This window comes from Euleptes europaea, chromosome 9, assembly GCF_029931775.1.
Source record: "Euleptes europaea isolate rEulEur1 chromosome 9, rEulEur1.hap1, whole genome shotgun sequence".
Lineage (NCBI taxonomy): Eukaryota > Metazoa > Chordata > Lepidosauria > Squamata > Sphaerodactylidae > Euleptes > Euleptes europaea.
The window spans coordinates 59,269,665-59,296,851 of NC_079320.1; the positions used below are offsets into that span (position 1 = coordinate 59,269,665).

A 27,187-nucleotide genomic window follows, 5' to 3' on the forward strand; every position below is an offset into this window, starting at 1 on the left:
ACCTGAAGCAACATTTATTTATTTAGGGAATTTATATGCCACCTCTCCAGAGTCCTGCTCAAGGTGGCTTACAAGTCAAAAGAATACCATCATCAACTTTCAAATATTAAATGCTCTGAGACTATGTGGATCTCTGGAGAATTTGCTTACCTTGTACATCTGTAACCCTGAACATGTCTTTTTTACTTTGAATCTTATGTGTGTTGATGCTAAGGGAAAACCTAGTTGTTTACTATGCTGTGAAATGTTTAGTCATGCTTCTGCTTCTCTTCTACTGCTATGATGTAAACCAAAAACATTTTGAATATTTATTCACATAAAGCAACTTTTAGCCTATTGCATTAAAGAGAATAATTGAGGATTACTTTATACCTACTACTACTACGTTTTAGCCTATTGCATTAAAGAGAATAATTGAGAATTACCTTATACCTACTACTACATTAACCTTGTAGTTATAAAACTACACAAGCATAGAAATAATTATTTTCTGACTAAGTAATGTTTCCCCTTTTCCCATTTTCCTAATAAGTATTCTCAAGCTCCTCTTCTAGCACTAAGTATGACCCTGACATTCTGAAGGCGGAAATCTCCACTACAAGATTAAGGGTAAGAGTGCTGAATTACAGTGTATTGGAAGATGCAAGTCTGTGCTCTTCCAATTTATGTGTTTGGGTTGTTGTTGTTTTAAATTGTTGAGCCCGGCTCTTCGGGAATGAGGGTGGGCTATAAGTATGAAGAATCAATCAATAAATAAATAAACATATTTATATTCTATACAGTTTGCAAATAATGCATCTTTTAAATAAACAGGTAAAACAATAATCAGTAATCACCTGAAGTCAACAATAAGACCAGCAATAAAACAAAAAACAAAACCATCAATAAATTAAAAAAAACAGTTCTTTTTTCATTAAAGTCCGCCACATAAAAACAATAAGAACCGAAGAAAGTGGCCGCTTCGGCAATTGGACTCTATGGCATTGAAGTCCCTCTCATCTCCAAACCTTGCCCTCCTCAAGCTCCGCCCCCAAAATCTCCAGGTATTTCCCAACCTGGAGCTGGTAACCCTATGCCTTACAGATTTTGGTGTACTGGGCTTCTTGTAAGTGAATGTTGAAAGTGAAGAATCTTCCCCCTGCGTGTACACTGTCATTCTCTTTCAAACAATGCCAGTAGGTTCTCTCTCGCTCTCTCCCTCTCTCTCTCTCTCAATAAAAACAGGCGGCATGCACACCCAGCCAGTGACAAATCAACGTAACAAGTTAAATGCGAATTTCAACTTTAATTACTGTAATGAGGTTATTCAAATAAAGAGATGTCTTCTAATCTGGCATGTCTCTGACATTAGTTGCTTGTTCATGAACATCAAGAGGAAGATAGAATTCCTTTGTGTTCAACAAATACTAACGGGTTTATTTATATGTGATAGCAAGGCTGATGGTGTTGACACAGAGAAATTATGCAAGCAAACGTAGCTACATACTGACACATGCTGTGCTTTCTACAAAACAACTAGCTCTTTTTATGAACAGTTATTTCACCTGTGATATTAGTAAGCATTAGCATACCTCTATTACCCCTGCAAAATAGTCACTTATTTATATATTATGTGAACACTAATAAGATTAATAGTTATGGAGATTAAAGAGCAAATACAAAATATTCTGGCCCAGGTTATTCATGAGGGCACGTTATCCACAGGGACATGTTGTTCATAGGGAATGCTTATTTAAGCCAGTTCTTTTTTCCATGACCTGCATCATATATATATAAATTGGCAAAGAGGGACTGTACCAACCAAGAATGCAAATGTATCCAGTGGTGCATCTGATTGTTTCCCCCATATTATGAATTTGCCTGTATATTTGCTTATTTCCCCCATATTATGAATTTGCCTGTAAAGCTAGCACATTAGGAAGAAGGGTTCTCCCAGACATTTTAGCTTTCTACATGCAAGGGGATTTTAATAGCAGAGGGCATTCAAACAAAGATTCTTTCCATCAGTATACTGAGAGTATACTGAGAATGTCTTCCTGAATTCTTGAGTCAGCTCTGTGATAACTAGCCTTTGAACGCTCACACGTTAGGAGACATCCTGCACTCGCAAACAAACAAACAACAACAAAAAGATGGCTTTGAGGGGAGGGGCTGGATGAAGAGGAAAGATAAGTGGGAGGGAGAAGCGAGAATGTGGGCTTGGGGAGAAAAACCTGAACTAACAACTGTGCACAGGACCAGCAATTGATTTGGGATCAACACAGACATTTAACTCGGGCTAAAACAGCATCCAGAAAAGGCAGGGAAAACACAAGAGAACAAGGTGACTACTAAAGGTCAGAGAAAACATGCAGTATGAAAACAAAGTTCCAAAGTAGTCGGGGGTGACCGTGATGGAAACAACCTGTACATGAAAGGCATAAGAGTTGCGAAATACTCCTAAAATGAGTCACTGGGGACTCTGTTTGACATATATTGCTAGGTTGCATAGACACATGTTCAGCACAGATGCTGGGTCAAGAATTAGGGTTGCCAGTTCCGGGTTGGGAAATACCTGGAGATTTTGGGGATGGAGCCTGAGGAGGGGAAGGTTTGGGGAGGGGAGGGACTTCAGTGGGGTATAATGCTGTGGAGTCCACCTTCCAAAGCGGTTGTTTTCTCCAAGTGAACTGATCTCTGTCACCTGGAGATCAGTTGTAATCGCAGGAGATTTTACGCCACCGCCTGGAGGTTGGCCACCCTATCGAGAATAGTGGTGGCTTGGGAGGGGATGGGGAGGTTATACTGGAGCCCTGTGGGAGCCACTCTGCACCACAGTTTCTGGGCATGGCTGTCATTTTCTGTATTCCCTCGGGCCATTCTATAATGGGGCTTCAAGGCCCTTTATAAGGGGGGGAGGGAACAGCCATACAGCCACCTCCCTCAAAATTCAGTTGATAGTGAGCTGCAGTCCCTGAGGTCAACTAATCACATCTTTTGTGAATCTGTTCTGAAGGACAAGGGCTGTTTCCAGTGGCAGTTCTGCCTCACCCTGGAGCGCTCACAGCGACCGCAGCCTCACCCTGGAGCACCTCCAAGGCCTCAGCATCCCCACTAAATACATTGCCCTGCACAGCCTGGCAACTGGCTGGAGATGGGGGGAGGTGGGGACATCCAGTTTGGGGTGGGATTGGTGACCCCAGCACAATTATATCACTTTGGTGCAACCTAGAAATTACATCGTTGCAATGGGGGTGAAGCCCTAGCACGCACCCAAAACTCGTAATTTGGAAAAAAACGTTAGAGTGTCGCCGACCACTTCCAGGTAGGGTTGCCAGCTCCGGGTTAGGAAATACCTGGATATTTTTGAGGTGGAGCCTGGGAAGGGCAGGGTTTGGGGAGGGGAGGGACTTCAATGCCATAGAGTCCAATTGCCAAAGTGGTTTTTCTAGGTGAACTGCTCTCTATCAGCTGGAGATCAGTTTAATAGCAAATCTCCAGCTATTACCTGGGGGTTGGCAACCCAGGCCACTCCAGAGTTGACATCACTCTAGGGTCTCCGATCATGTCTGCTCATTTCGCCTGGGGATTTTATCCCACTACCCAGCTGAGCAGTGTCAGGCAACGGGAGCTGGGGGGTGGGAGATCCCCCGCCCCCAGCAGGAAGCTGGTAACCTTATCTCTAAACAACATATGAACTATAGAACTAGTATATGATTTTTAAAGATTTGACTGGCCATGGTTAAAGAATCAAGGAATAATTTAAATCGTCTTTATTTTAATTTTGTATATATTACTTTCTAAAAAGTTCTTTTGGCTCCTCATCGAGACTTGGTGATAGGCACTGACTGCAATAAATAAAAAGATAGATATGGGGTGCGAGGCATTCAGAGCCTTTGTATTCTTTGAGATCTCTTATGGCAGAGCTTGGAAAGGGAAGTATTTCATACACAAAACATAATATACACAGCAGCTTGCTGTGGTACAGTGTTGTGTTGTTTTGGTACCTAGTAAGTCAGAGCAAGACTTATTTCAGAAGCCACAAGGAACCAACAGTGAAAGTCACATCTTCGCATTGTTGTAAAGATACCGATTATTCTCAACTGTGGGTTCAGTTGCCTAAAATTTCAAAATCTTATTTTTTTTAATTTTTGTGTACAAGGTTAAAAAGCTGAAGAGGGAACTCTCACAGATGAAGCAAGAATTGCTGTATAAAGAGCAAGGCTTTGAAACGCTGCAACAGTAAGTTATCAGAAAATAATTGAAATTGACTTAAATAATTCAGTCTGCTGGTTGGGATCAAATCAAACAGAATTATGGCATCCGTTAAACAAAAAGGGAACTGCTTCTAGAAGAAGGTTGAGGGGAGGAGATTTCCTCCTCATTTTTCGTCTGCAAAGGTCCCATGACTTGAAAACCACCAGCTTTTCAGAGGTCATGGGGGTTGGCTGAGGAAATGCAGGAATGATTCACAAGAACCCTTGTGCTCTTGCTTCTTTGACTGCGAGCCATCAAACTTACAGCATGTCTCTGGGTGCGTTTGTTTACTTGGAAGTAAATTTTATTCAGGATGCTTAGGATAGCAATCTGGGAGGCCAAGAATTCCAAATCTGTTTACTGCTGAAGCAGTGATTATTCTACAACGAAACTGATACTTGTTTCTGATCAGCACAGAGGAATTGAACTGGTATATTTGCAAACGATGAAGACCAGTAAGACTGAAGTTTACACACAACGCATTGTAGCAAGCCTTTACACTCAAATAAATGTCAGGCAGAAAGTGGAAAAACTAACTGGTATTTATTTAATTTAAATTTCAATTCAAAGCATACTCTTATTAAAAAAAAACAACCACAACTATGTCTGAATCTTAAAAAATATCCCAAGATTAAAGTTTAGCCAAACCTGCTGGTTGTGTTCCATTAACGTAACAATGAAGTATTGTTTTAAAGCACCTTGCTCACAAGCAATTTTGATAGGAATCTAAAGCATGTTTGGGAAGCTCTCTGCCACATACTGCGAGCAAACAATGGTCACTTATTGGAAAGATTCAAGCAGCCGCTCTTTGGTCAGCACTAATTTCATTTACTGAAAACAAGGAGTCAAAATCTTAGTTGGCGACCCTTTTAAAAAAAATTCGTTTCTGCCCTAAAGATAATCAAACAGTTTTGGGTGGAAATGTGGAACGTTGTATTCTAAAGCAGCAGGCACACCCTGTGCTACAAGACTTCTCATTTATGTCTCTCGGTTTTGTGTGCAGTTATTCAGCCTAGGTGCTATTAGTGTTGTCCTCCCTCACTGTGTATGTGTGTGAAGTGCCGTCAAGTCGCAACTGACTTATGATCCCTTATGGGGTTTTCAAGGCGAGATGGGATGCTGTGGCCCTTGTTAGGTACACATGGACACATGAAGCTACCTTATACTGAATCAGACCCTTGGTCCATCAAAGTCAGTATTGTCTACTCAGACCAGCAGTAGCTCTCCGGGGTCTCAGGCAGAGGTCTTTCACATCACCTACCTGCCTAGTCCCTTTAACTGGAGATGCCAGTGATTGAACCTGGGACCTTCTGCATGCCAAGCAGATGTTCTACCACTGAGCCACAGCCCAAAGTATAGCACTGAGGGCTTCCTGTTGACCCATGTGTGGAAACAGGGCAGTTGCTATGAGCTAGGAAGATGTGAATAACCATTTGTTCCGGTACTCATGCTGATATTTTCTCTTTACAGTAAGTTTTTTAAAATCTGTGAAAGACCAATAAAGTAGCTTTGAATGTCGTTAAGTTAAAGAACAAAAGTCAAAAAAATGATCAATGATGGCAACTTGTTATTTAAGTTGCAGCCTGGGCTTCTGGGCGAGTTACAACAACAAAAAAATTACTAACTGATTTCTCTAGATGATCCTCAGTTTGTACCAGCTTCCCTTTCCAGGTTGCTTCAGTGTTGGTAAAAGGTAAAGGTCCCCTGTGCAAGCACCGGATCATTCCTGACCCATGGGGTGACATCACATCCCGACATTTACTAGGCAGACTTTGTTTACGGGGTGGTTTGCCAGCACCTTCCCCAGTCATCTTCCCTTTACCCCCAGCAAGCTGGGTACTCACTTTACCGACCTTGGAAGGATGGAAGGCTGAGTCAACCTTAAGCTGGCTACTTGAAACCGACTTCCGTCGGGATCGAAGTCAGGTCGTGAGCAGAGCTTTTGACTGCAGTACTGCAGCTTACCACTCTCCGCCCCGGGGGTACTTGAGTGTTGGACACCAAGCCAATTAAAGAGATCCTAGCAGTGCTGCCAAATTCATGAAGCAGTATCTGTAAGATTTTTCCTTTAAAATCAGTTGTTTTGGAAGTCTTCGAAGAATAGGATTGGAGATAAAAGGGAAAACTTCTCATGCATATCATCACTATGATTCCATAAGTTGGTATTTTCTTGTGTTGGGTTGGAGATAGCTATTTTAGTATGGGAGAAAACATATTACCCGCTTTCTCCCCATTTCTCTTTCTGAACTTAAAGAGCAACATTTTGTTTGAGGGGTTAGTTACCACTATTCTCTCTTTCTACAGAATTGACCAAAAAATGTCTGGAGGCCAGAGTGGGTATGAACTAAGTGAAGCCAAAGCCATTGTGAATGAGCTGAAGTCTATCAGAAAGGCCATAAGCTCAGGCGAGAAAGAGAAGCAGGATTTAATGCAGGTATTTTGACATAATTTATATCTCAGAGTTGCAGTGGTAACGTTTTAATGGATTTTTTTTTGCACTAATGATGTTTCCAACCTACAGTCCAGTGATGAGACCCATCCCAGACTTCCAGACACAACTTGTGTTGGCTAAGGCAAACCATACATGGCTGGCAGACACATTATCCCAGCCAGGATGTGCCCGAAACAGGCAGGGTGGGGCTGCAGAGTCTGGGTTAAGTAATTACTGTATTTTTCGCTCCATAGGACGCACCTTTCCATAAGACGCACCTAGTTTTTAGAGGAGGAAAACAAAAAAAAATTTTTTTTCCTCCTCTAAAAACTTGTCTTATGGAGCGAATGCCGGCTGGGCGCGTGCGCGTCGGGACGGCGCGAGCCTGCGTTCCCCGCCCCGACGGCCAGCTGGGAGGCGGGCGGGGCCGCACAGAGCAAGGCAGCGCACGCGCCCAGCCGGCTCTGTGCGGCCCCGCCCGCCTCCCAGCTGACTGTCGGGGCGGGGAACGCCGGCTCGCGCTGTCCCGACGCGCACGCGCCCAGCCGGCTCTGTGCGCCCCGCCCGCCTCCCAGCTGGCGGGGCGCACAGAGCCGGCTGGGTGCGTGCACATCCGGACGGCGTGAGCCGGCGTTCCCCGCCCCGATGGCCAGCTGGGAGGCGGGCGGGGCACACAGAGCCGGCTGGGCGCATGCACGTCGGGATGGCACGAGCCGGCGTTCCCCGCCCCAACGGCCAGCTGGGAGGCGGGCGGGGCTGCACAGAGCCGGCTGGGCGCGTGCGCCGGCTCGCTCTGTGCTGCCCCACCCGCCTCCCAGCTGGCCGTCAGGGCGGGGAACGCTGGCTCGTGCCGTCCCGATGCGCAAGCGCCCAGCCGGCATTTGCTTCATAAGATGCACGGACATTTCCCCTCACTTTTGAGGAGGAAAAAAGTGTGTCTTATGGAGCAAAAAATACGGTAAGTTTGACAGCCCGTCATGGAGCCTATCACATCATCAACCCAGGAGGTGGCTGCAGCTGAGACCAGGCTCCTGGTTGGGTGAAAGGGAGGAGGGAATGAGCCAGCCTTGGGAGGGGATTGGAAGGGTAGCCTCTTTAAGATTGATCTGTGGCAAGCCAGGGAAGATGGAGTATCCCCAGCATTGCCAGATCTCCCACTGTGGTGGGAGACCTCCCATTAGCACCCTGCTTTTCCTGCCACAATTCCCTGAGGTAGCAAGAGATAATATGTGACCTCACTTCCAGGGACAACCTGGATGTCATGTCTCTAGGAATTGGCAGAAACTCTATGGTAAGTTAATAGACTATCCAGTGATTCTCTGAGCAATGTAACATCACTTCCGGTTTTCCCTGGACATGATGTAAGACCACATGTAATTAGGGTTGCCAACCTCCAGGTACTAGCTGGAGATCTCCCGCTATTACAACTGATCTCCAGCTGACAGATCAGTTCACCTGGAGAAAATGGCCACTTTGGCAATTGGACTCTATGGCATTGAAGTCCCTCCCCTCCCCAAACCCTGCCCTCCTCAGGCTCTGCCCCAAAAACCTCCCGCTGGTGGCGAGGAGGGACCTGGCAACCCTACATGTAATGCTGGCACCCCCCATGTCCCCTTCCCCTATCTTCCACCGGGTGCCAGCCATGAGTTGGCAACCCTGAGTATCCCCAATCAGACAGCATGTGAGAGTGGAGGATATAGAAAGGAGGAGGAATCAGGTGAGGCAACCCCCTCCCCTCTCCTGTCCGAGGCCGTGTAGGCCTTCCACTATGGGGAAGGTCGTGGCACCTCAAGGGCAATGCAGCCTTAACGAGGGGGAGCGTCACACCTTCCCTCCTGTTATAGCTGTAAAGATAACCTTGAGATGGGTTGACTCCCAAAATGAATTTGGGTTTTATGGCTGTGTGTTTCCATCATAACTTTTGGTTGTGTGCAAAAATATATATTTTATATTATAAAAAAAGCATAAGCCCAAGTCACTCTTTGTCTTTTTCCCTCCAGAGTCTTGCAAAGCTGAGAGGAAGATTCCTGTTTGACCAAACTATTGGCAGATCTGAACCAGATCTGAGTCGCAGCCCAGCGCACTCTCAGCTCTCCCTTTCTAGGCAGACTTTGGATGCAGGTTCACAGACAGACATTTCTGGCGATGTAAGTTTTTCAAGCCACTTAAAGGCAGTAAAGGGACAAAATAACTACAGAATGCTTTTGAAAGTATTTTGAATCTAGCAAAGCGTGTTGCTGGTAGAGTGGCTAGAATTTTCCACACAGATATAACGGACTGTTGCCCAAGGTAAAACATTCTGTGGTATATCTGGAATTCTGAAGGCTAGACTTCACAGGAATATTTTTAGAGCAATGGAAACTGGGCTTACTTCTTATAGCTTTGCTATGGTTTTTCTGAGTGCTGAGAAGCTGAGGTAAAAAAAAGCAGTATAAATTATAAGCTGTTTTTTCTGCACAACCTTTTTTAACTTTTCAGGTGAGAAGCTTTTAAAATTTGGCACTTGCTTTGAAGAGCTTTGCAAAAGCCTGCCATCATGCATTTGAGAATAACTACATGTATTGAGAAATGCATTTTAAAAAACTTACATTAGTAACACAGATCTTCTTTTCTCTCCAATATAAACCATCTTCGTGACAATTTAAAAAATAAAAATAGTTAAGTTGAAACCTTCAAAAGCTAATTTAATCAAAAAGGACCTTGAAGAATGACCTGGAGAGCTTACATAATTATCTTACAGTTCTTAGATTTATGTGGATGCTGTTTGTTTTTCCTTTAATGGAGATTGTCAAGGTAAATGAATGTAAAGGTCAAGTTCAAAGCAACCCAGTTTCAGAAAGTGGTGAGCAAATATTTCATCGAAAATGTATTTTTCTACATCTGACACTGACTGATGGAATTAATGTTTCAGCAACTTAAAAATCTTTGGGATCTCATCGACCTAGATGCCAGCCATTGGTTTGCATCCACAAATGTTTTCCAAATGCTGGCATATTCCTTTAAGGTAGTGTGATGAAAGGCTGTGGCAGTGATTGTACTCGGATTTTCTGAGAAGACTCCAAACTTGAATGTGGTTTTGTAGCAGTCTCAATTTCATTGATGTTCCACTTTGAACTTCATTGATCTCCAGCAAAGTTCTGTGTTCAAAGTGGTAAGCCACAACTTGGGATGAATTAAATGGTTCAAAGTAGGCCTTTAACAGAATTGCACCTGAATTTTGTCCTGAGGTGATTTTTGCAGTTGAAAAATGTATATTCTGCTTGAAGCTGTTTAGTAATTAGTCGTGTTTGTGCTGAAAACCAGATATTACTATTTTGAAATGTGTTTCTGTTTTAATATACTTTAGCTAGAGAAATTTACCTTAATTTGCAAGTTGCGTGCTAGTTGCATGTGTGCTTTTTAACTGATTTGTGCGATAACCTTGGTGATTTTCTCAACAGGTTGGCATCAGAAATAAGTCCAATTTAGCTGAAAAGGTCAGGCTGAGTCTTCAATATGAAGAAGCCAAAAGAAGGTAATGATAGAGTTCATTTCTTTAGTAAAGTGTGAATTGGAGTCTGAGTTTATGTAGCCTTGCAGCCAATCTCATGCATGCAGTGACATCTACTGGATGCATCTGTGGAAAGATCACAGAACATTCTTTTCAAATGAAAAAATTGCTGAACATTCATATCTTTTATTTGTGTTCTTTTTGGACTACATGAATTCTAAACATTGCTGATGGGTAAACTGGGGGACTGTGGACTGGACTCTAGGCAGGGCCGGATTTAGGTTTGATGAGGCCCTAAGCTATTGAAGGTAATGGGGCCCTTTATATGTTCAGCTGTCCTTTGTCAACAACAAATTGTTGCTGTTTTTTGTGTTGAATATATGCTACATGGTAATTTATGGACCTAAAGCCACTTGCACATAACAAAATATGTATTTTATCAAAGTAATTGTTGAACTGAAATACAATTAAGAAGAAGTATATTAATAGTGAAATAATTATTAAGCTCTAACTTAAAATGATTTTTTATTCATAACAAACTTAATGCAAACACATTGGCATCTGGCAAAAACAAAAGTTCCTTTAGAAACACAATTTACAAAGACTCATAATCTAGTCTCTAGAAACTTGCTATAACATGAAATAATAATAGGTGTAAATATATGATGCAAACTACTAATAATTATAAATAGCTTTATTAATATGAAATTAAGTAGTCCACACTGTTCATTGGGACAGCAGACCTTTGTACCCTGTTACACTTAGTGAGTGTAAAAGACTGTATTGATGATCTAAATTACAATACTTTCCTTCTTGCCTTTGCCAAAGCAAAGTCACTGATATCATCAAATGATAAACTGCGTAGCTTGTCACTTTCTATGCACATGAGGTTACATAATTCAACTGTGCTGCACTGCAGTCTGCAGCTGCATGCTACATGTTGCCATGCAACCAGCCCATGCAGAATGTAGGCACCCTATATATAGAAATGAGCAAACCAGTGATATTTTAGGGAGTAGGCTAGCAGGCGGGGCCCATTACTTACATCGTAGGAGCCTACACAACACAAAACACTGTTGCTGTATGTAGGTTTTATTTTATTTGTTTTTTATCTTATATTTTGGAAATGTACATCCAGGTGTTTTTTTCCTTTAATTTTTTTTGGGGGGGCCAAGAGAGTGGAGCCTTAAGCTATAGCTTGTTTAGCTTATACGTAAATCCGGCACTGACTCTAGGATAGTTAGGTGGATAGGGAACTGGTTGGAGAACAGCACTCAAAGAGTAGTTGTCAATGGTATTTCATCTGAATGGAGAGAGTTATCCAGTGGGGTGCCACAGGGCTTGGTTCTGGGCCCCGTACTTTTCAATATTTTTATAAATGATCTGGATGAGCGGGTGGAGGGACTACTCATTAAATTTGCAGATGACACCAAATTGGGAGGAGCAGTGAACACACCAGAAGATAGAGATAAAATTTAACGAGGTCTGAACACAGTGGGAAAGTGAGCGGATGTGAACAAGATGCAATTCAACAAGGACACGTGTAAAGTTCTGCATCTGGTTAACAAAAATGCGAAACACACATACTGGATGGGGGATACACTTCTGGGTAGCAGTGTGTGTGAACAAGCTCTTGGGGTACGGGTGGACCATAAACAAAACATGAGTAGCCAGTGTGATGCAGTGGCAAAAAAGGCTCATGAGATCTTTGAGTGTATCAATAGAGGCATAACATCCAGATCGCAAGATGTCATATTTCTGTTGTACACTGCATTGGTCAGGCTGCACCTGGAGTACTTTGTGCAGTTCCAGAGGCCTCACTTCAAAAAAGATGTAGACAGAATGGAGTAGGTGCAGAGGAGAGTGACAAGGGTGATCAGGGGGCTGTAGACCAAGACCTATGAGGAAAGGCTGAGGGAATTGGGAATGTTAAGTGTTAGTCTGAAGAAGAGGGGGTTGAGGGGGGACATGATGGCTCTCTAAGTATTTGAAGGGTTGTCACTTAGGGGAGGGCAGAGATCTGTTCCTTTTGGCAGAAGAGGACAGGACTCACAATAATGGGTTTATACTGTGGGCAGAAAGGTGCTGTCTGGATATTATGAAAAATTTTGACAGTGAGAGCAGTTCAGCAGTGGAATTGGCTGCCTAGGGAGATGGTGAGCTCCTTCCACCTCTCTTAACCACTACACCATGCTGGCTCCAGGCTGATCCTGAATTGAGCAGAGGGTTGGACTAGATGTCCTGTATGGCCTCTTCCATCTCTATGATTCCATGAATCTATGAGTCTATGCTGAAAACCTGGGGTAGGGTTGCCAACCTCCAGGTGGGCCTGGAGATCCCTCAGAATTACATCTGATCTCCAGACTACATAGAACAGTTCCCCTAGAGAAAATAGCTGCTTTGGAGGGACTCTGTGGCATTATCCCACACACCCCAAAACCCCGCTCTTCCCAGGCTCCACTCCCAAATCTCCAAGAATTTTCCTAACCAGAGTTGACAACCCTAGGTTGGTTGGATCCAGCCATCTTTCTAATTCAATCTCACCCAGTTCTCTTTCTTACTGCAGCTTAGTCTCACATGGCTTTTGCCCATATAGCTGCCAGGATCCCCGACATCACCTTTTTTTGGTCAGAGGAGGACCCCATCCAGCCTTTTTCATCAGTGGAAAAAATGGTTGCTTTCATACCATATAACCCTACACAGAGAGCCCCATGGCACAGAGTGTTAAGCTGCAGTACTGCAGTCAAAAGCTCTGCTCACGACCTGAGTTCGATCCCGACCAAAGTCGGTTTCAGGTAGCCGGTTCAAGGTTGACTCAGCCTTCCATCCTTCCAAGGTCGGTGAAACGAGTACCCAGCTTGCTGGGGGTAAAGGGGAGATGACTGGGGAAGGCAATGGCAAACCACCCCATAAACATCGTAAACGTCGGGATGTGACGTCACCCCATAGGTCAGTAATGACCCGGTGCTTGCACAGGGGACTACCTTTACCTTTTTGACCCTGCACAGTTTGTGCAGTGAGCTCAGCAGAAATTAAATATTTTCACGGCTCTTCATATGTCATCTAATATGAACTAAACTAAAATGCCAGGTCAGAAAGTCAGGAATTTATTTGCAAACTCTGTTTTACATATCAGCTTCTTAAACTCATAGTAAAATGAACATTAACTCTACACTTCATAATTGCCTGTATACATAGAAGATTATGTTAGTTTGAACAGTGTAATATGTGATTAACAGTTCAATTCTTATGCAGAATTCCTCCAGTATAAACCCAGTGATTTCAGTAGGATTAGATTGAAGTAGCTCTCCATAGGATTGCAGTGTTCAGATCAGCACTTTAATTGTAATGCTTTAGAATTTTGCCTCCCAATCCTTAACATATTTAGCATTAACAAGTATGTGGTTTGATAATATTGTAATTGTAGTTATTTGTTTTTTGTTCTGTAAGAAATGTTTGAATAAATCATTATGATGCCTCCAGTTCCAGAATATGGTATCTTGCAATTGCAGTGCTGTTAGTAGAAACCATTTTATTTGGAAAACTGCCCTTGAAATGATTAGAGAAAAATTGTTTGTCACCTTATTAACATATAGTATCACACAGCATTACTTGCAAAACTGCACAAATAGATTAGTCTCATTCTTAGCTAGAAAATAGTGCAAAGGTGGGTTATGAATATTTTCAACCGGTATGAGGCAATTTAACCAACTGTCAGCTTTCAATGCCAGCTTTCTACATACTTGATGGTTCAGAGCCAGTAGCTAATTCTACTGTAGGGTACAAAAAGTCCTCATACAAATTTATCCTTACCAGTTCTATAAAAGATCTGTGGGCATAATAAATGCCATCTGACTGTAGGTTTTCCCAGCTGTGACAGAAATCTTGACATGCATCTGTTTTCGATACTGAGCATTGTCCCTGTACAGCCAGGCGCATCATAAGGGAGATCTTACTCCCAGTTTCCCGCAACAGAAATGGCTTGTTTCCTCATTACAAATAAATAAGGGAGGAGGTCTAGTTCAAGTCACCCTCTTGTCCAAAACCTGAATATAAATGGGATAAAGCCCCCCCCAAGTTTCTGGTTGTATGTATTTATCTATTTTGCATTACATTTTTTAGACAAAGATGCCAGTTGTATGGACCTTTCCGTCTTGTCAGTATGTAAAGTGTGAAGCAGTCCTAGGTCACAGTCCAGAGAACCAGATGTTAACATTGAGCACAAGCAGCCAAGCATGCAGCTCACCATGTGTATGAGCATCCAGAAGATAGAGACCAGTATCAAAAAGGGACTGAGTATGAGAGAGCTGCGACCAGAAGGACCAGGAAGTGAGTTCCTAGAACTCAGTATGAGTTTGCACTTCCTAGAAAGAATCAGAGTTGAAGCATGTTGTCAGACTCCATCGCCAACACCACCAGGCTGGAGTCCAGAGCTGTTGCACCCTCCAGTGTTCCCTTTCAGTAGGGCTCACCCTGGGAAGAGCCTCAAGAAAAGGACGAGGAAAGGTATTTTGTCAGCACTTGGGTCCCTCTCCCATTCCTGCCAGTGGCCTCTCCTTGGATACCTCAGGTGAGATCTGGCCCTTCCTCCCAGGTTCTCCCAGGGTCCACCTTTTAATGGAGTCCTTTGGGGTGGGGCACCTGCAGCCTCACCGACTCCCTCTGCCCAGGGCTGTGTTGTCTTCGCCCGCCCCCACCCCCAGTCAAGCACTCAGTGGGAGCCTGTTCCACTATGGCATCTAGCTGGAGATCTCCTGCTATTACAACTGATCTCTAGCCAATAGAGATCAGTTCACCTGGAGAAAATGGCCGCTTTGGCAATTGGACTTATTGCATTGAAGTCCCTCTCCTCCCTGAACCCCGCCCTCCTCAGGCTCCACCCCAAAAATCTCCCAGGTATTTCCCAACCCAGAGCTGGCCACCCTAATGGCACTGCCTGCACCACCGCCTGCCTTGCTGACTTTCTGTTCTCCACCACCTCCAGAGGCTTCCCTACCCAGCTTGCCTGGCAGATCCTGGAGCTTCTTGCCAGAGCAGCCCAGTCTCCTGCAGTTTCTCTTCGCTGCCCCCTTAGGTATGGTCCAGCTGCCTCTCCTCTTGAGATGGTAAATGTAGGGATAGGAACCTGGACCCCAGACACATATGTAATTCCAGAAAGTTCCAGATCCCAGCTAAACCTCATCCTAAATGCTCCATGAGGCTTTAGCCTTGTTTTTAAAATAGCAACCTCATATTCCACTCAGCAATCCACTTTTGGAACTCAGAGTTATTGCCAAAGCAGTTGCATTGCAGGATGGGCGAGGTGTTCTCAAATAATACCGGGAGGCCTGCTGTCTCCATCGATAGTAGTCTATAGCCACAATCTAGAGAACTCCTAACTCTCTTTCATGTTTTTTAAACATCAATTTGATGGTCACTGCATACCATAATAAAGAAAGGACACCGTCTCTGTCTGGGTGTCTTAGGCTTGAACTAAATGTGACACTGACAGGCAGGATGAACTTACTGATGTGACTTTGTGCACACCTTATTTATCTTTTAAACTGGGCTACTACCCACAGGTTCAGCCCTGGTTAGTAATGAGATGGGAGACCACCAAGAAAGTCCAGAGTTGCTATGTAGAGGCGGTCAATGGCAAACTACCTCTGTCTCTTGCCTTGAAAACCCTACAGGGTCACTATGCTTCAGCTGTGACTTGATGGCACTTTCCTCCACCACTACTCACACAAAATAGCTTAGTGTGCAAAGCTCTTTTGGATATTGACACATGTGAAGTTCTTCCTGCCCACCAGAACCATGTTTGAGTCAAGTCATGAAGTATGGGTAACACAGAAAATGCAAGGGTATAGAGGAGAGAGCAATATTTGGACAAGCAGGAGAGAGGTGGAGTTAGGAAAGAAGTCACCCAGCAGCAGGATGAAAATCAGGTTGTAGTGGCCCAAGAAAGGATTTTCAGGAGAACGGGAATCTGGGGAGATTCACAAGTGAAACTGGCTGAAGTCAGGGTCTGCTTATAGTATGTTAACATGGTAGAGCATATGATTTAAAGTAATCATCCTTTTTCCTCCCTCATCATTTTAACAAGTTTGTAGTACAATTTCTATAAAAATTAAAGGCAGCTCAAATAATTCCCCTTCAGCATGTACAGAAAGGGTTGTATTGGTTACAGCTGATTTTTCCCCCTCTCCAAAAAGAGAGAGAGAGAGGCCTTCAAAACTAAAGTTGATATTGTCAAATTATGTGTTGCAAGGTGGGCTGAAATCCTTATTCACAGAGAACAAATGCAGTGTGAGATGGAGATAATGTGGTATGTATAAAGGGCCGTGACACCGTTAAGAAGACAATGCACTCAGAGGGCAAGAGGACATTTTAGTGTTCCTGTCCTTGTTAGCCTGGGTCGCTTTTATGAGATGGCTAACAAGGATGCCAATTACAATAGTAGATAACTGTCAACTGTTGTAGAGAAGAAAAGAAGTCCCTGTGAGAATGCTACCTCATCTTGTAAGTCATTGAACAGCTGTCAAAAGTGTCTACTTTCAGATAATACCAAGCCTGGATAAATTTGAACCAGTGACGCAGAGATTACAGCTTCTGCATTCCATTATCAGTTTTAGGCTATCAATCTGGTTTATCTTCAGAATGGTCCATATACGTCTGCCACAAGAACTACATCGCTTAAAATATATTGATTGATTTCACTTCCTCAGCAATGTTTTTGAATTCATTTTTTCCCCTCCAAAGTGATTTTGTCACTGTTATCATATGGCAAAAGTTTCTATCTAATAAAAACTTTCATATGAAAGACTATAATCTGAGTTGTAGAAAGTTGTTTTAAGCTGCTGTTTAGTTGAGGGGGGGCGGTTAAGGCTAATCAAGGGTTTTGAATAAAAGAGTTTTGCTCCTGGTCTGTGACCCAAGAAAAAGGGGCAGTTCAATTTTTTGCACAACACCATTCCTGATTTCATGTGGATAACCAAGCTAATATCAGGCCTATTAAATGTTTGCTAGCTTTTTACCATGTTGAGGAAATGGTTTATAATGTTGAAAGATTAGTAGTGCTTAACTTCAGAGGTTTTGCATTTGCTGCTAGCCATTGTAGAATTGTGATAAAGCTGCTGAGAGATCTTTCCCTATTATTTATTACAAGGGGGGGCTTGTGAGGAATGGGGGGCATTATCCATCATTCCCTGACCTCTCAGTGGCATGAGAGGTCTGATTTCTCCCCATCCCCTTTTCTCCGTTTAACTGACTTTCAGCATTCTGTTGCTTCTGGACCATTCTTAGTACTTACTCACCAAGCTGGGTTTTTTCTTTTGGCTAATTTACAAAGTCATACTGGTGTGCGTATCAAAAGAGTCCCCAAGTAAATAAAGACCACTACCTTGCCTGTCACTGTCAGTGGGCACAGAACATGGTTTTCATTATTCCCACAGGTACCAGCCATTTCGCCCTGACCTGGATGGCCCAGGCTAGCCTGATCTCGTCAGATCTCAGAAGCTAAGCAGGGTCAGCCCTGGTTAGTGTTTGGATGGGAGACCACCGAGGAATACCAGGGTTGCTGTGCAGAGGAAGGCACTGGCAAACCACCTATGTTAGTCTGTTGCCATAAAAACCCCAAAAGGGGTCACCATAAGTCGGCTGTGACTTGACGGCACTTCACACACACACCAGCCACTTTACTATCAAAAACAATGAACTCAAAGTTATGTACCGTATAAATGTGTTTGGGTAAAGTGCTGTCAACTTATGCCAACCCAGTAGGGTTTTCAAGGCAAGAGACTAACAGAGGTGGTTTGCCATTGCCTTCCTCTGTACAGCAACTCTGGTATTCCTTGGTGGTCTCCCATTCAAGTACTAACCAGGGCTGACCCTGCTTAGCTTCTGAGATCAGGCAAGATCAGGCTAGCTTGGGACATCCAGGTCAGGACCATATAAATAGCAAACTTAAAATAGTAGAGGCAAATAATATTCATGGCTCTGTATAACCAAAAATTACAGCATAATAAAAAAGAGCAACACTTCAGACCTCTATACAGAAGACACCCCCCACATCAGCCTAATAAGTAAAGAAAGTCTCCTGTCTCCTAATAGATCTTTGCCTATTGAAAAAGCTGGTGAAGTGGATCTCTCTTGGGAGCAAATTCCATACAGTGGTTACACAACAATTAGATTAGATTTTTGTCTTGTCCTTCTTCCACAGGAACTCAGAGCCGTGTATTTGGTGTCAACCCCCAACCCCTTTTTATAGTCGCACCAACCGTATGAAATAGGTTAAACTGGGAGATAGATCCTAAAGGAAATCTCCATGCTGGGGATTACTAGGGAAGGGATAATAATTAAATGGCCAATATTATAACTTTCCTGGTGCAGCTTAATTTAGAATACTGTTCTGGTTGCTTTATCTTCTGAACAAAATATTGCAGAGCTGGACAAAGTATAGAGGAGGGCAACCAAGATGATTAAGTGGTTGGAGCACCTTTCCTATGAGGAAAATCTAACAGTCTGAAGCTTCTCGGTTTGGAAAAAAAAGACAACTGAGGGGTTACATGATAGAGGTTTATAAAATTATACATGTGTAGAGAAAGTCAGTAGACAGAAATCTTCTTTCCTCTCCCATAATCTATACTAGTAGAACTTAGAGGCACCAAATGAGGTCGATGGGCAACAGATTCAGGATAGACAAAAGGAAATACTTCTAAATGAGAGATTTATTGTGGGAAATTGTGAATGTAGTGATGGCCATGGGCTTTAAATGGGGATTAGACAGATTCATTGAGGATGGGTCCATCAGTGGCTACCAGCCATGGTGACTAAAGATAGCAAACCTCTCAGTACCAGTGCCAGGAGGCAACATCAGGGGAAGGCCTTGGCCTCTATGAGCTGGTTGTTGGTTCTCCAAGTCAACTGGTTGGTCACTGTTTGAAAAAGTATGCTGGACTAGATGGACCACTGGTCTGATCTGGCAGGGCTCTTCTTATGTTCTTATATGTAGTGAGCCAAGGTTACCCAGTAAGCTTTGTGGCAGAGGGGGATATGAGAGAAACTCTCCCTAGTTCAGATCTAACCATCATACCATGCTGCCTTTCCAGAGAAGGTTGCAAGTATTGCAAGAAACTGCACCTTTCTTCCCATACAATTACTATTTATCTGTGATTTACTATTTATCTGTGATTAAATAGATGCCACTTCCAGAATCACTATGTAGTGAAATGTTCTAATGACCTAGTTATTATGTGGTGAGAGCCAGCGTGGTGTAGTGGTTAAGAGCGGCAGACTCCAATCTGGAGAACCGGTTTGATTCCCAGCTCCTCCACAGGAAGCCTGCTGGGTGACCTTGGGCCAGTCAGAGCTCTCTCAGAACTCTCAGCCCCCGCAGAGGCAGGCAATGGCAAACCACCTCTGAACGTCTCTTCCCTCAAAAACCCTAGGAGGTCCCCATAATTCAGCTGTGACTCAGCATCACTTTACACACACACATCATGTGATAATGGCAACTGTCGTTAATAGCACAGAAGTCTAAATCAACCATCGGGATAAGGAGATCTAACATTTAAGATGGCATATGGTAATGGTATAAACCAGTTTTCATTACATATGAAGCGCAAACCCAACCGTTCTCTTTTCTTTTGTGTGGCATTATTGCAAGCTGAACTATGTCCTTCCTCTCCAAACAGAAATTTTTTGGCACACCTGGGTACATATTGCTTATCAATTCTCCCTCTCTCTCTTTCTCTTTAAATGTGTGTACACTTACATATTAGCATGGCCAACCTAAAGATTGAACTGTCTAAGTTAGAAAGTGAAACTTGGCCTGGGGCCCTGGACATTGAGAAGGAAAAGCTGATGCTGATTAATGAAAAGGAAGAGCTTCTAAAAGAACTTCAATTTGTCACCCCATGTAAACGCACTCAAGATGAATTGGAACATCTGGAAACAGAAAGGAAAAGGCTGGAAGAGGAGCTGTCTGTGAAAAGCACACCTACTGATGCCCTTACAGAACGGTAAGACTTTTCTTTTTCCCCTCTCTCCCCCTGACATTAAGTACTGCTTTCTTCGGTCTGAGCTGTGCCCTGATGTGCCATTTTCCTTCTCTAGCTGTTCTGTATAGGTTTTAATTAAATTTATTATTAGAACACTGGGCAGTAACACAAGGAGACCTTCACACCGTGACAGAACTCACAGAGTTGGTATTATTCCAAGTTATCTGTTGCTCTGCATTTGTGGCCAGCATGAAAATGCCTGGCCGGATGCTAAATAGCTGAAGGAAGCCAGCCGTTCGCAATACATCATTGGCAGGTCTTGTGATAATAGCTGCGACCTGCATAAACTCTGCATTGTAAATGTTATCCTCCTTGCTTCAGAACTGGAACCTCTTAACATTCGATAGAAATATTATTCCATGCTGGTGTTCACATGTGTGTGTGGGGGGAATGTATTGCTTTAATTTCAAAAGGGGAGACCTGCGACTACCAAGCACGTCTCATTTGCCCTGTATTTCCACCCTGCCACTTACCAATCTTCCAAACTTGGCAAATAAGTTTGAAAGGAGGATGGAAATCTGTGACAGGGGAAATATAATTTATATAAGAGTGATAGCTTACTTTCTGTTTATCAGTAGTAGCGATGTACTAATAAGAGCCCAGATATAGGGTAATGAATCTGTGAGGTCAGCAGAAATAGCTGTCCTAACTGCTACCCTCACGTGGAAGTAATTATAAAAAGTTACCTCACTTTTCTGTAAACATTGCTTGGTGTGCAAGCAAAAGGTGAGTCAACATGTGATCACATCTCCAAACTGTGAGGTTTTCGTGTGATAACTGTAACCGCTACAGTAATCTAAATCCACCATCGGTTAAGGGAAGAAACAATCCCTTAAATGTCATAGACTAACAGTGCAAAGCAGCATACAATATGTAACAAGCTCAAAGTCTATCGTGGACTGGACTAATAAACAAGATGCAGTAGATTGGCCAGTATTTGGATGGGAGACCATCAAGGAATACCAGGGTTGCTATGCAGAGGAAGGAACTGGCAAACCACCTCTGTTAGTCTTTTGCCCCGAAAACCCAATAATGGGTCGCCATATGAAATGATGTTGTGGGGCTCTCTTATAGGACTCCGCTGCCAAAGATGCAGCTCTCTCTGACTATTAGAAGTACTCAGCAAAGCCATTGTTTGTGTTGCATACAGGCAGGGACCAGGCTGAGGTGCTTGGCCTCTGACTCCACTCCCAGCAGTGGAGGGTACTGGGGGGGAGCAGAGCCTGTCACAGTTTACTCTTCCCGGTAGTGTGGGTGGACTGAGTGCGTAATCAAGGCAGCCCTCTAAACAAGGAACAGGTCCACTCACCAGTACGAGTTCCTTTGCATCAAGGTCTAGGCTCGGTCCTCCCAGGTTCTGCAGGGATGCCGGAAGGGCAGGAACTGGTAGCTGGCACCTAAGCAAGCCAATACTGTGCGCAGAGATCTCAGCACGAGCAACAGAGCTTGTAGTAATTAGCAAAGTTGTTCCCACACTGACTGACTGGCCAGCCCAAGATTTATGGCCGTTCCTCCTCACTCCCTTCCCGGTCCAGCTGTTCTGCATCACTCGCTGGTGTCGGCTCCTGCAAACACCTACAACCAATTGCCTGCAATCTCGCACTGCGACGCCTCTCCTGCAAACTGAGCCAAACCTTTGATCTTTGCCGGCTAATTGGGCTGGGCGAGTCCGGAGGTGATAACCTTCTCTGTTCCTCTGCTCCTTCCCAATATGCACCACCTTCTTCTGCATCTGTTGTCCTTGCTGGTTCAGACTTATGGTCCAGTCGCCCTGGTAAGACTTCCACCAGTGCATCACCCTGCTCTGTCGCTCCTTCCTCCTCTTCTTCTGAGGAGAGTTCAGGCTGACTCATGACAGTTTGCCTCAAAGCGGAAGAGGATTGAGAGTGAGCCCCAAACCATTGAACACACATGGACACATGAAGGTGCCTTATACTGAATCAGACACTTGGTCCATCAAAGTCAGTATTGTCTATTCAGACTGGCAGCAGCTATCCGGGGTCTCAGGCAGAGGTCTTTCACATCACCTACTTACCTAGTCCCTTTAACTGGAGATGCCGGGGATTGAACCTGGGACCTTCTGCATGCCAAGCAGATGCTCTACCACTGATCCACAGTCCCTCTCTCCCCTCATTATTGAAAACCAAGGAGAAGGTGGAGCTTGCAACTAGACTTTGCTATTTGCTACTCGACTTAAAAAAGGCTCCATTGTGCTTTGTTGGATATTTAAGCCGATGGTTCTGGTGCATTCAAGTATCTGCATATGAACCAGAACGTTTCCTTTAACAGTTATGATATTTTTCTTTCTTTCTATGTGTGTCTGCATTTTAGGAAACATTTTACTTCGATGCTTTTCAAACCTTAGTGCAGTCCTGCCTCTGGCAAGGTACTGGCTTAGTTATAGAGGAACAAAAAGGCCAGTCTTTAAAGTAAATAACACCTTGTTTTCCATGAGCTTTCTCTGCAAATGTCAACACTGAAGCGGGGCTGGATTCTGGATCAGTTGTAATGCTGCAGTTGCCCAGCTGTCCGGTGACAGAAATTACTGGGAATACTTGAATGTTTTAACAACCCCCTTAAGCTTCTCTCTATATCTGCAAATGGGAAGTGATGCCATTGCAATGGCTGGAAGACATAAAAGCATCCGTGTCGTGACCCCATGGTAGACAATTGGGACGGTATGCTCCCAGAGGTGCATAGTACCGAAGGAAACACAGAACTATATGGAGCATCTACTCTGTATTTTTGGTGGCTGTGCCAGTAGCTAGGGTTGCCAGTTGTGGGTTAGGAAATACCTGGAGATTTTGGAGGTAGAGCCTGGGGAGAGTGGGTTTTGGGGGAAGGGAGGGACCTCAGTAGGTACAACGCCATAGACACCACCCTCCGAAGCAACCATTTGCTCCAGGGGAACTGATCTCTATTGTCTGGAGATCAGTTGTAATAGCAGATCTCCAGGCCCTACCAGGAGGCTGGCATCCCTACTAGAAGAAAAAGAAGAGTTGGTTTTTACACCCTGATTTTCTTTACCTTTGAGGAGTCTCAAACTGGCTTACAATAGCCTTTCCCTTCCTCTCCCCACAACAGACACCTTATGAGGTAGGTGGGGCTGAGAGAGTTTGGAGAGAACTGTGACTAGCCCAAGACCAGCAAGCTTCATGTGTAAGAGTGGGGAAACAAACCCAGTTCACCAAATTATAGTCATGTGGAGGAGTGGGGAATCAAACCCGGTTCTCCAGATAAGAGTCCTCCACGCTTAGGGTTGCTAGGTCCCTCTTCACCACTGGCGGAAGGTTTTGGGGGCGGAGCCTGAGGAGGGTGGGGTTTGGAGAGGGGAGGGACTTCAATGCCATAGAGTCCATTTTCTCCAGGTGAACTGATCTCTATTGGCTGGAGATCTGTTGTAATAGCAGGAGATCTCCAGCTGGTACCTGGAGGCTGGCAACCCTAACAGTGCTGGCTGGCTGACTTGTAGGTATAGCAGCAGCATTATTGGTCCCTGGCATCTTCACCCAGTTCTAACTTAGCACAAGCTGCCTGTTTTACTAAGAAGCAGAAGTGGGTGAAGTGGAAAGTGAGATAGCAAAGAAAACAGATAACTCTTAACATGCACACATGCAGAAAAGGTCTGAGTGTAACTGTGGGTTGTAAAACATTGCCTGGACATAATATCTATTGTACATCAGGCCTTGTTAAAAAACAAAAAGGATACAATTCATTCCATTAAATTCAGTTCATTAGCCATAGGCCATAACAATCAGTAAAAAAATGCTTCATGTATACATATGAGACAAACATCCAAAATAGCATTCAAATTAAAGCAGTTAATTTAAGAAATCTAATTTGCCCCAGAGCAATCTTGTGTAATATTTAAAACTATTAGGAGCAATGCAAATATTAATAAAAATTGATATAGAACGAAGATACAGATTTTTCAAAAATATTGTTTAATTCTTCTAAAAAACACACCTCAGTCTTGAGAATTACGGAGCCATGAAAAGCCATGCCATACCTGCTTTCCCTCCTACCCAAATCTCAGTTTAAAAAAATGTTCTCCTACCATTCTTATCTCTTGGGGAAGGGGACTTAAAGCCAGAATCAAACCGTATTCATCTCCCACAACCAACAATGTCCCAGAATGCAAGTTTTATAGGCAGGGTATTTAAAAGAGGGAAAGGAAAGGCTATTATAGAGCATATTTATTTCACTAATAGAAGTATCTCCTGTGCATATGAACCATTCAACTGGTTGGTGGTGACAGCACAAATTCCCTTAGCTCTTTTTGTCATATATTAAAGTCCTGATTCAAATTTTAAGAGGATCCTTCAGGAAGTATCATGACAGGGCCTGTAGTAAAGATGCAAGGTGATATTAAAAATTGAATTATGTTCTGTAAATCACTATGAGAAGAACCAATACTGGTCCTACTACCCACATGAGAAAAATAAGTAGGTGCTATATCAAAAGATAGGACATGTTGCTGGAAGACTTATTTATTCAGGGTGCCTATTTGCAGTCTCTCCATATAGATGCCTGAAATGACGTTACAGCAGAATCAATAAACAATTAAAATCAACCAAAAACCTAAAACTGACAGCAATAATCAATAGAAGTAACAAGTGAAAGAGCTCAAACAGACATAACAAACAGAAAAACTACCTTTCTAGAGCCTACATGTATTTATTTGATATATTTATAACACTCATTTTAGCCCAGTTGGCTTCCAGAGAGGGTGGTGTACAAAGGAAAAACATCTTCAAGTACTTCAAGTACTTGAAGGGCTGTCATATAGAGGATGGTGCCGAGTTGCTTTCTGTTGCCCCAGAAGGTCGGACCGGAACCAATGGGTTGAAATTAAATCAAAAGAGTTTCTGTCCAGAAATTAGGAAGAATTTTCTAACAGAGCGGTTCCTCAGTGGAACAGAATTCCTCGGGAGGTGGTAAGTGCTCCTTCCCCGAAGGTTTTTTAGCAGAGGCTAGATGGCCATCTGTCAGCAATGCTGATTCTATGACCTTAGGCAGTTCATGAGACGGAGGGCATCTTGGCCATCTTCTGGGCATGGAGTAGGGGTCACTGGGTGTGTGGGGGGAGGTAGTTGTAAATTTCCTGCATTATACAGGGGGTTGGACTAGATGACCCTAGTGGTCCCTTCCAACTCTATGATTCTATGATTCTATTCTATGATCTAGAACCATCTCGCTGCACACACTGGGTTGAAGAGGAAGAAGTCCTTGGATCCTAGAACAGAATAAAATCCCAGTTATCACATTTGCATAGTTATTTTAATTAGTGTTAATCTTGATCAGTCAGCTGTAGTTACTTTTTCCCCTTCTCAGGGAAAACCAAACTATCTAGTGGCACAGCTGCAATGGGAAACTTTGCATGTTTGTCAGTGTCAGGTCTCCTGGAAGGAAGCAAGCAAGCAACATCCCAATTCTTGTTCCTGCACAGTGCATGCAAGTTTATGTTGCTCTCTCTTACTCCTCTGGCTGTCTCCATCAACATTGTGTACTGATGTATAAATGTATTTGTAAAATCAGGCATCTGCTTACGCTGACGTGTAGAGCTAAGATATGAAACAACACCTCTATACACAAAACTACAGTTCACAAAATCAGTATAGGTAGTCGTATAGAACTGGCATGGCATTAGCCAAAATACCAGACAGCTCTGGAAAATTCCAGTCGATCCTTTTAGCTAGTTGGAATGAATTTGTCTCTCTGTGTGGTTTCTTTGTTTTTTATTTATCTGACTTTTCCTTCAATTTTAAAAGAACATCTGGCCCCCTATATTTCAAGGGATCTCTTTATAGCCATTTGGAATGCCAGATCATACTCTTAAAATAAGGGCAATACATGTGACATTCAGAATAAGAGGCATCCACTAGGTTTTATAGGGATGTTGTATTCTGGAATAAGAAGTAGATCTAACAGAAATCCCTTAATGTAATAAAAGACATCACACATACACTGATGGCTGATTTTCATGCTTATGGGGGAAAATGAGCATTGCTCATGGGAGAAAAGTAAGGAAAAGAACATAAACCTGATATTTAAGGATCCAAGTGTCAGTGCTCTCCTCTGAGGAATTTCCTCCTTCTCGTTGTAAGTCTGTACCAATGGAGCATTTAGAATCCTACACAGAACAAGAGTAGGTTTCAATGTGTATTTAGTGCTTTACTAAAGTGGAGTCCTTTACCCCTCTCTTAAGGTATCTGCATCACAAAGGAAATAAACCTTAATGCTAAGACCCCCAGAGCTTATATGTCTGTTTTGCATGCCAAACAGTGCCTTTGACGGGATGTATGCATTTGAAACCTTCCCTTGTACTTGCAATTTCAGAGAGAAGGCTCCCAAAGGGAAAGTTTCTGAAACCAAGCTTAAAACTTTGTGAGTGTGTGTGTGTGTGGGGGGGACAACTGCATACTTTTTATTCAGACTTAATATCTGAATATTGCATAGCAACTAAAAGGAGGCAGAATCATTCTGAGAATTTTGGAAATTTAAAAACAGCACTAGGGAGAGAAATAGTACAAAATAGTATAATGCAATATGTAGAATTACAAAAGGGCATTATTAAAAGCAGAATGTAATGCTCTTTGCCTGTATTTCATCCTGCCTAAGAAGCACTGATGCTGAACAATGTAGACAAATGTACTACAACAACAACAGAGAGACAGTGTGGTATAGTAGTTAAGGTGTCGGACTAGGATCTGAGAAACCCAGGTTCAAATCCCCACTTGTGCCATGGAAGCCTGCTGGGTGATCTTGGGCCGGTCACACGTTCTCAGCCCTGATCCTGGCTAGTATTTGGATGGGAGACCTGCAAGGAATTCCAGGGTTGTGACGTAGAGGCAGGCAATGACAAACCACCTCCGAACATCTCTTGCCTTTAAAACCCTACAGGATCACCGTAAGTCAGCTGTGACTTGATGGCAAAAAAACACAAAAAACACAGACTACAACAAAACTGTATAGTAGGCAAAGGTACAG

At 43.3% G+C, this 27,187-nt stretch overlaps 1 protein-coding gene across 1 annotated transcript in view; it reads left to right on the plus strand.

The window, feature by feature from the left end:
* WWC2 (WW and C2 domain containing 2) overlaps positions 1-27,187 on the plus strand; it is a 136,827-nt gene that overhangs the window by 71,888 nt on the left and 37,752 nt on the right. Inside the window, exons 4-9 of the mRNA XM_056855200.1 lie at positions 533-609; positions 4,142-4,221; positions 6,541-6,670; positions 8,668-8,814; positions 10,108-10,181; positions 19,919-20,158. Of these exons, the coding sequence (XP_056711178.1) occupies positions 533-609; positions 4,142-4,221; positions 6,541-6,670; positions 8,668-8,814; positions 10,108-10,181; positions 19,919-20,158 (748 nt within the window). The remainder of the gene's footprint in view (positions 1-532; positions 610-4,141; positions 4,222-6,540; positions 6,671-8,667; positions 8,815-10,107; positions 10,182-19,918; positions 20,159-27,187) is intronic.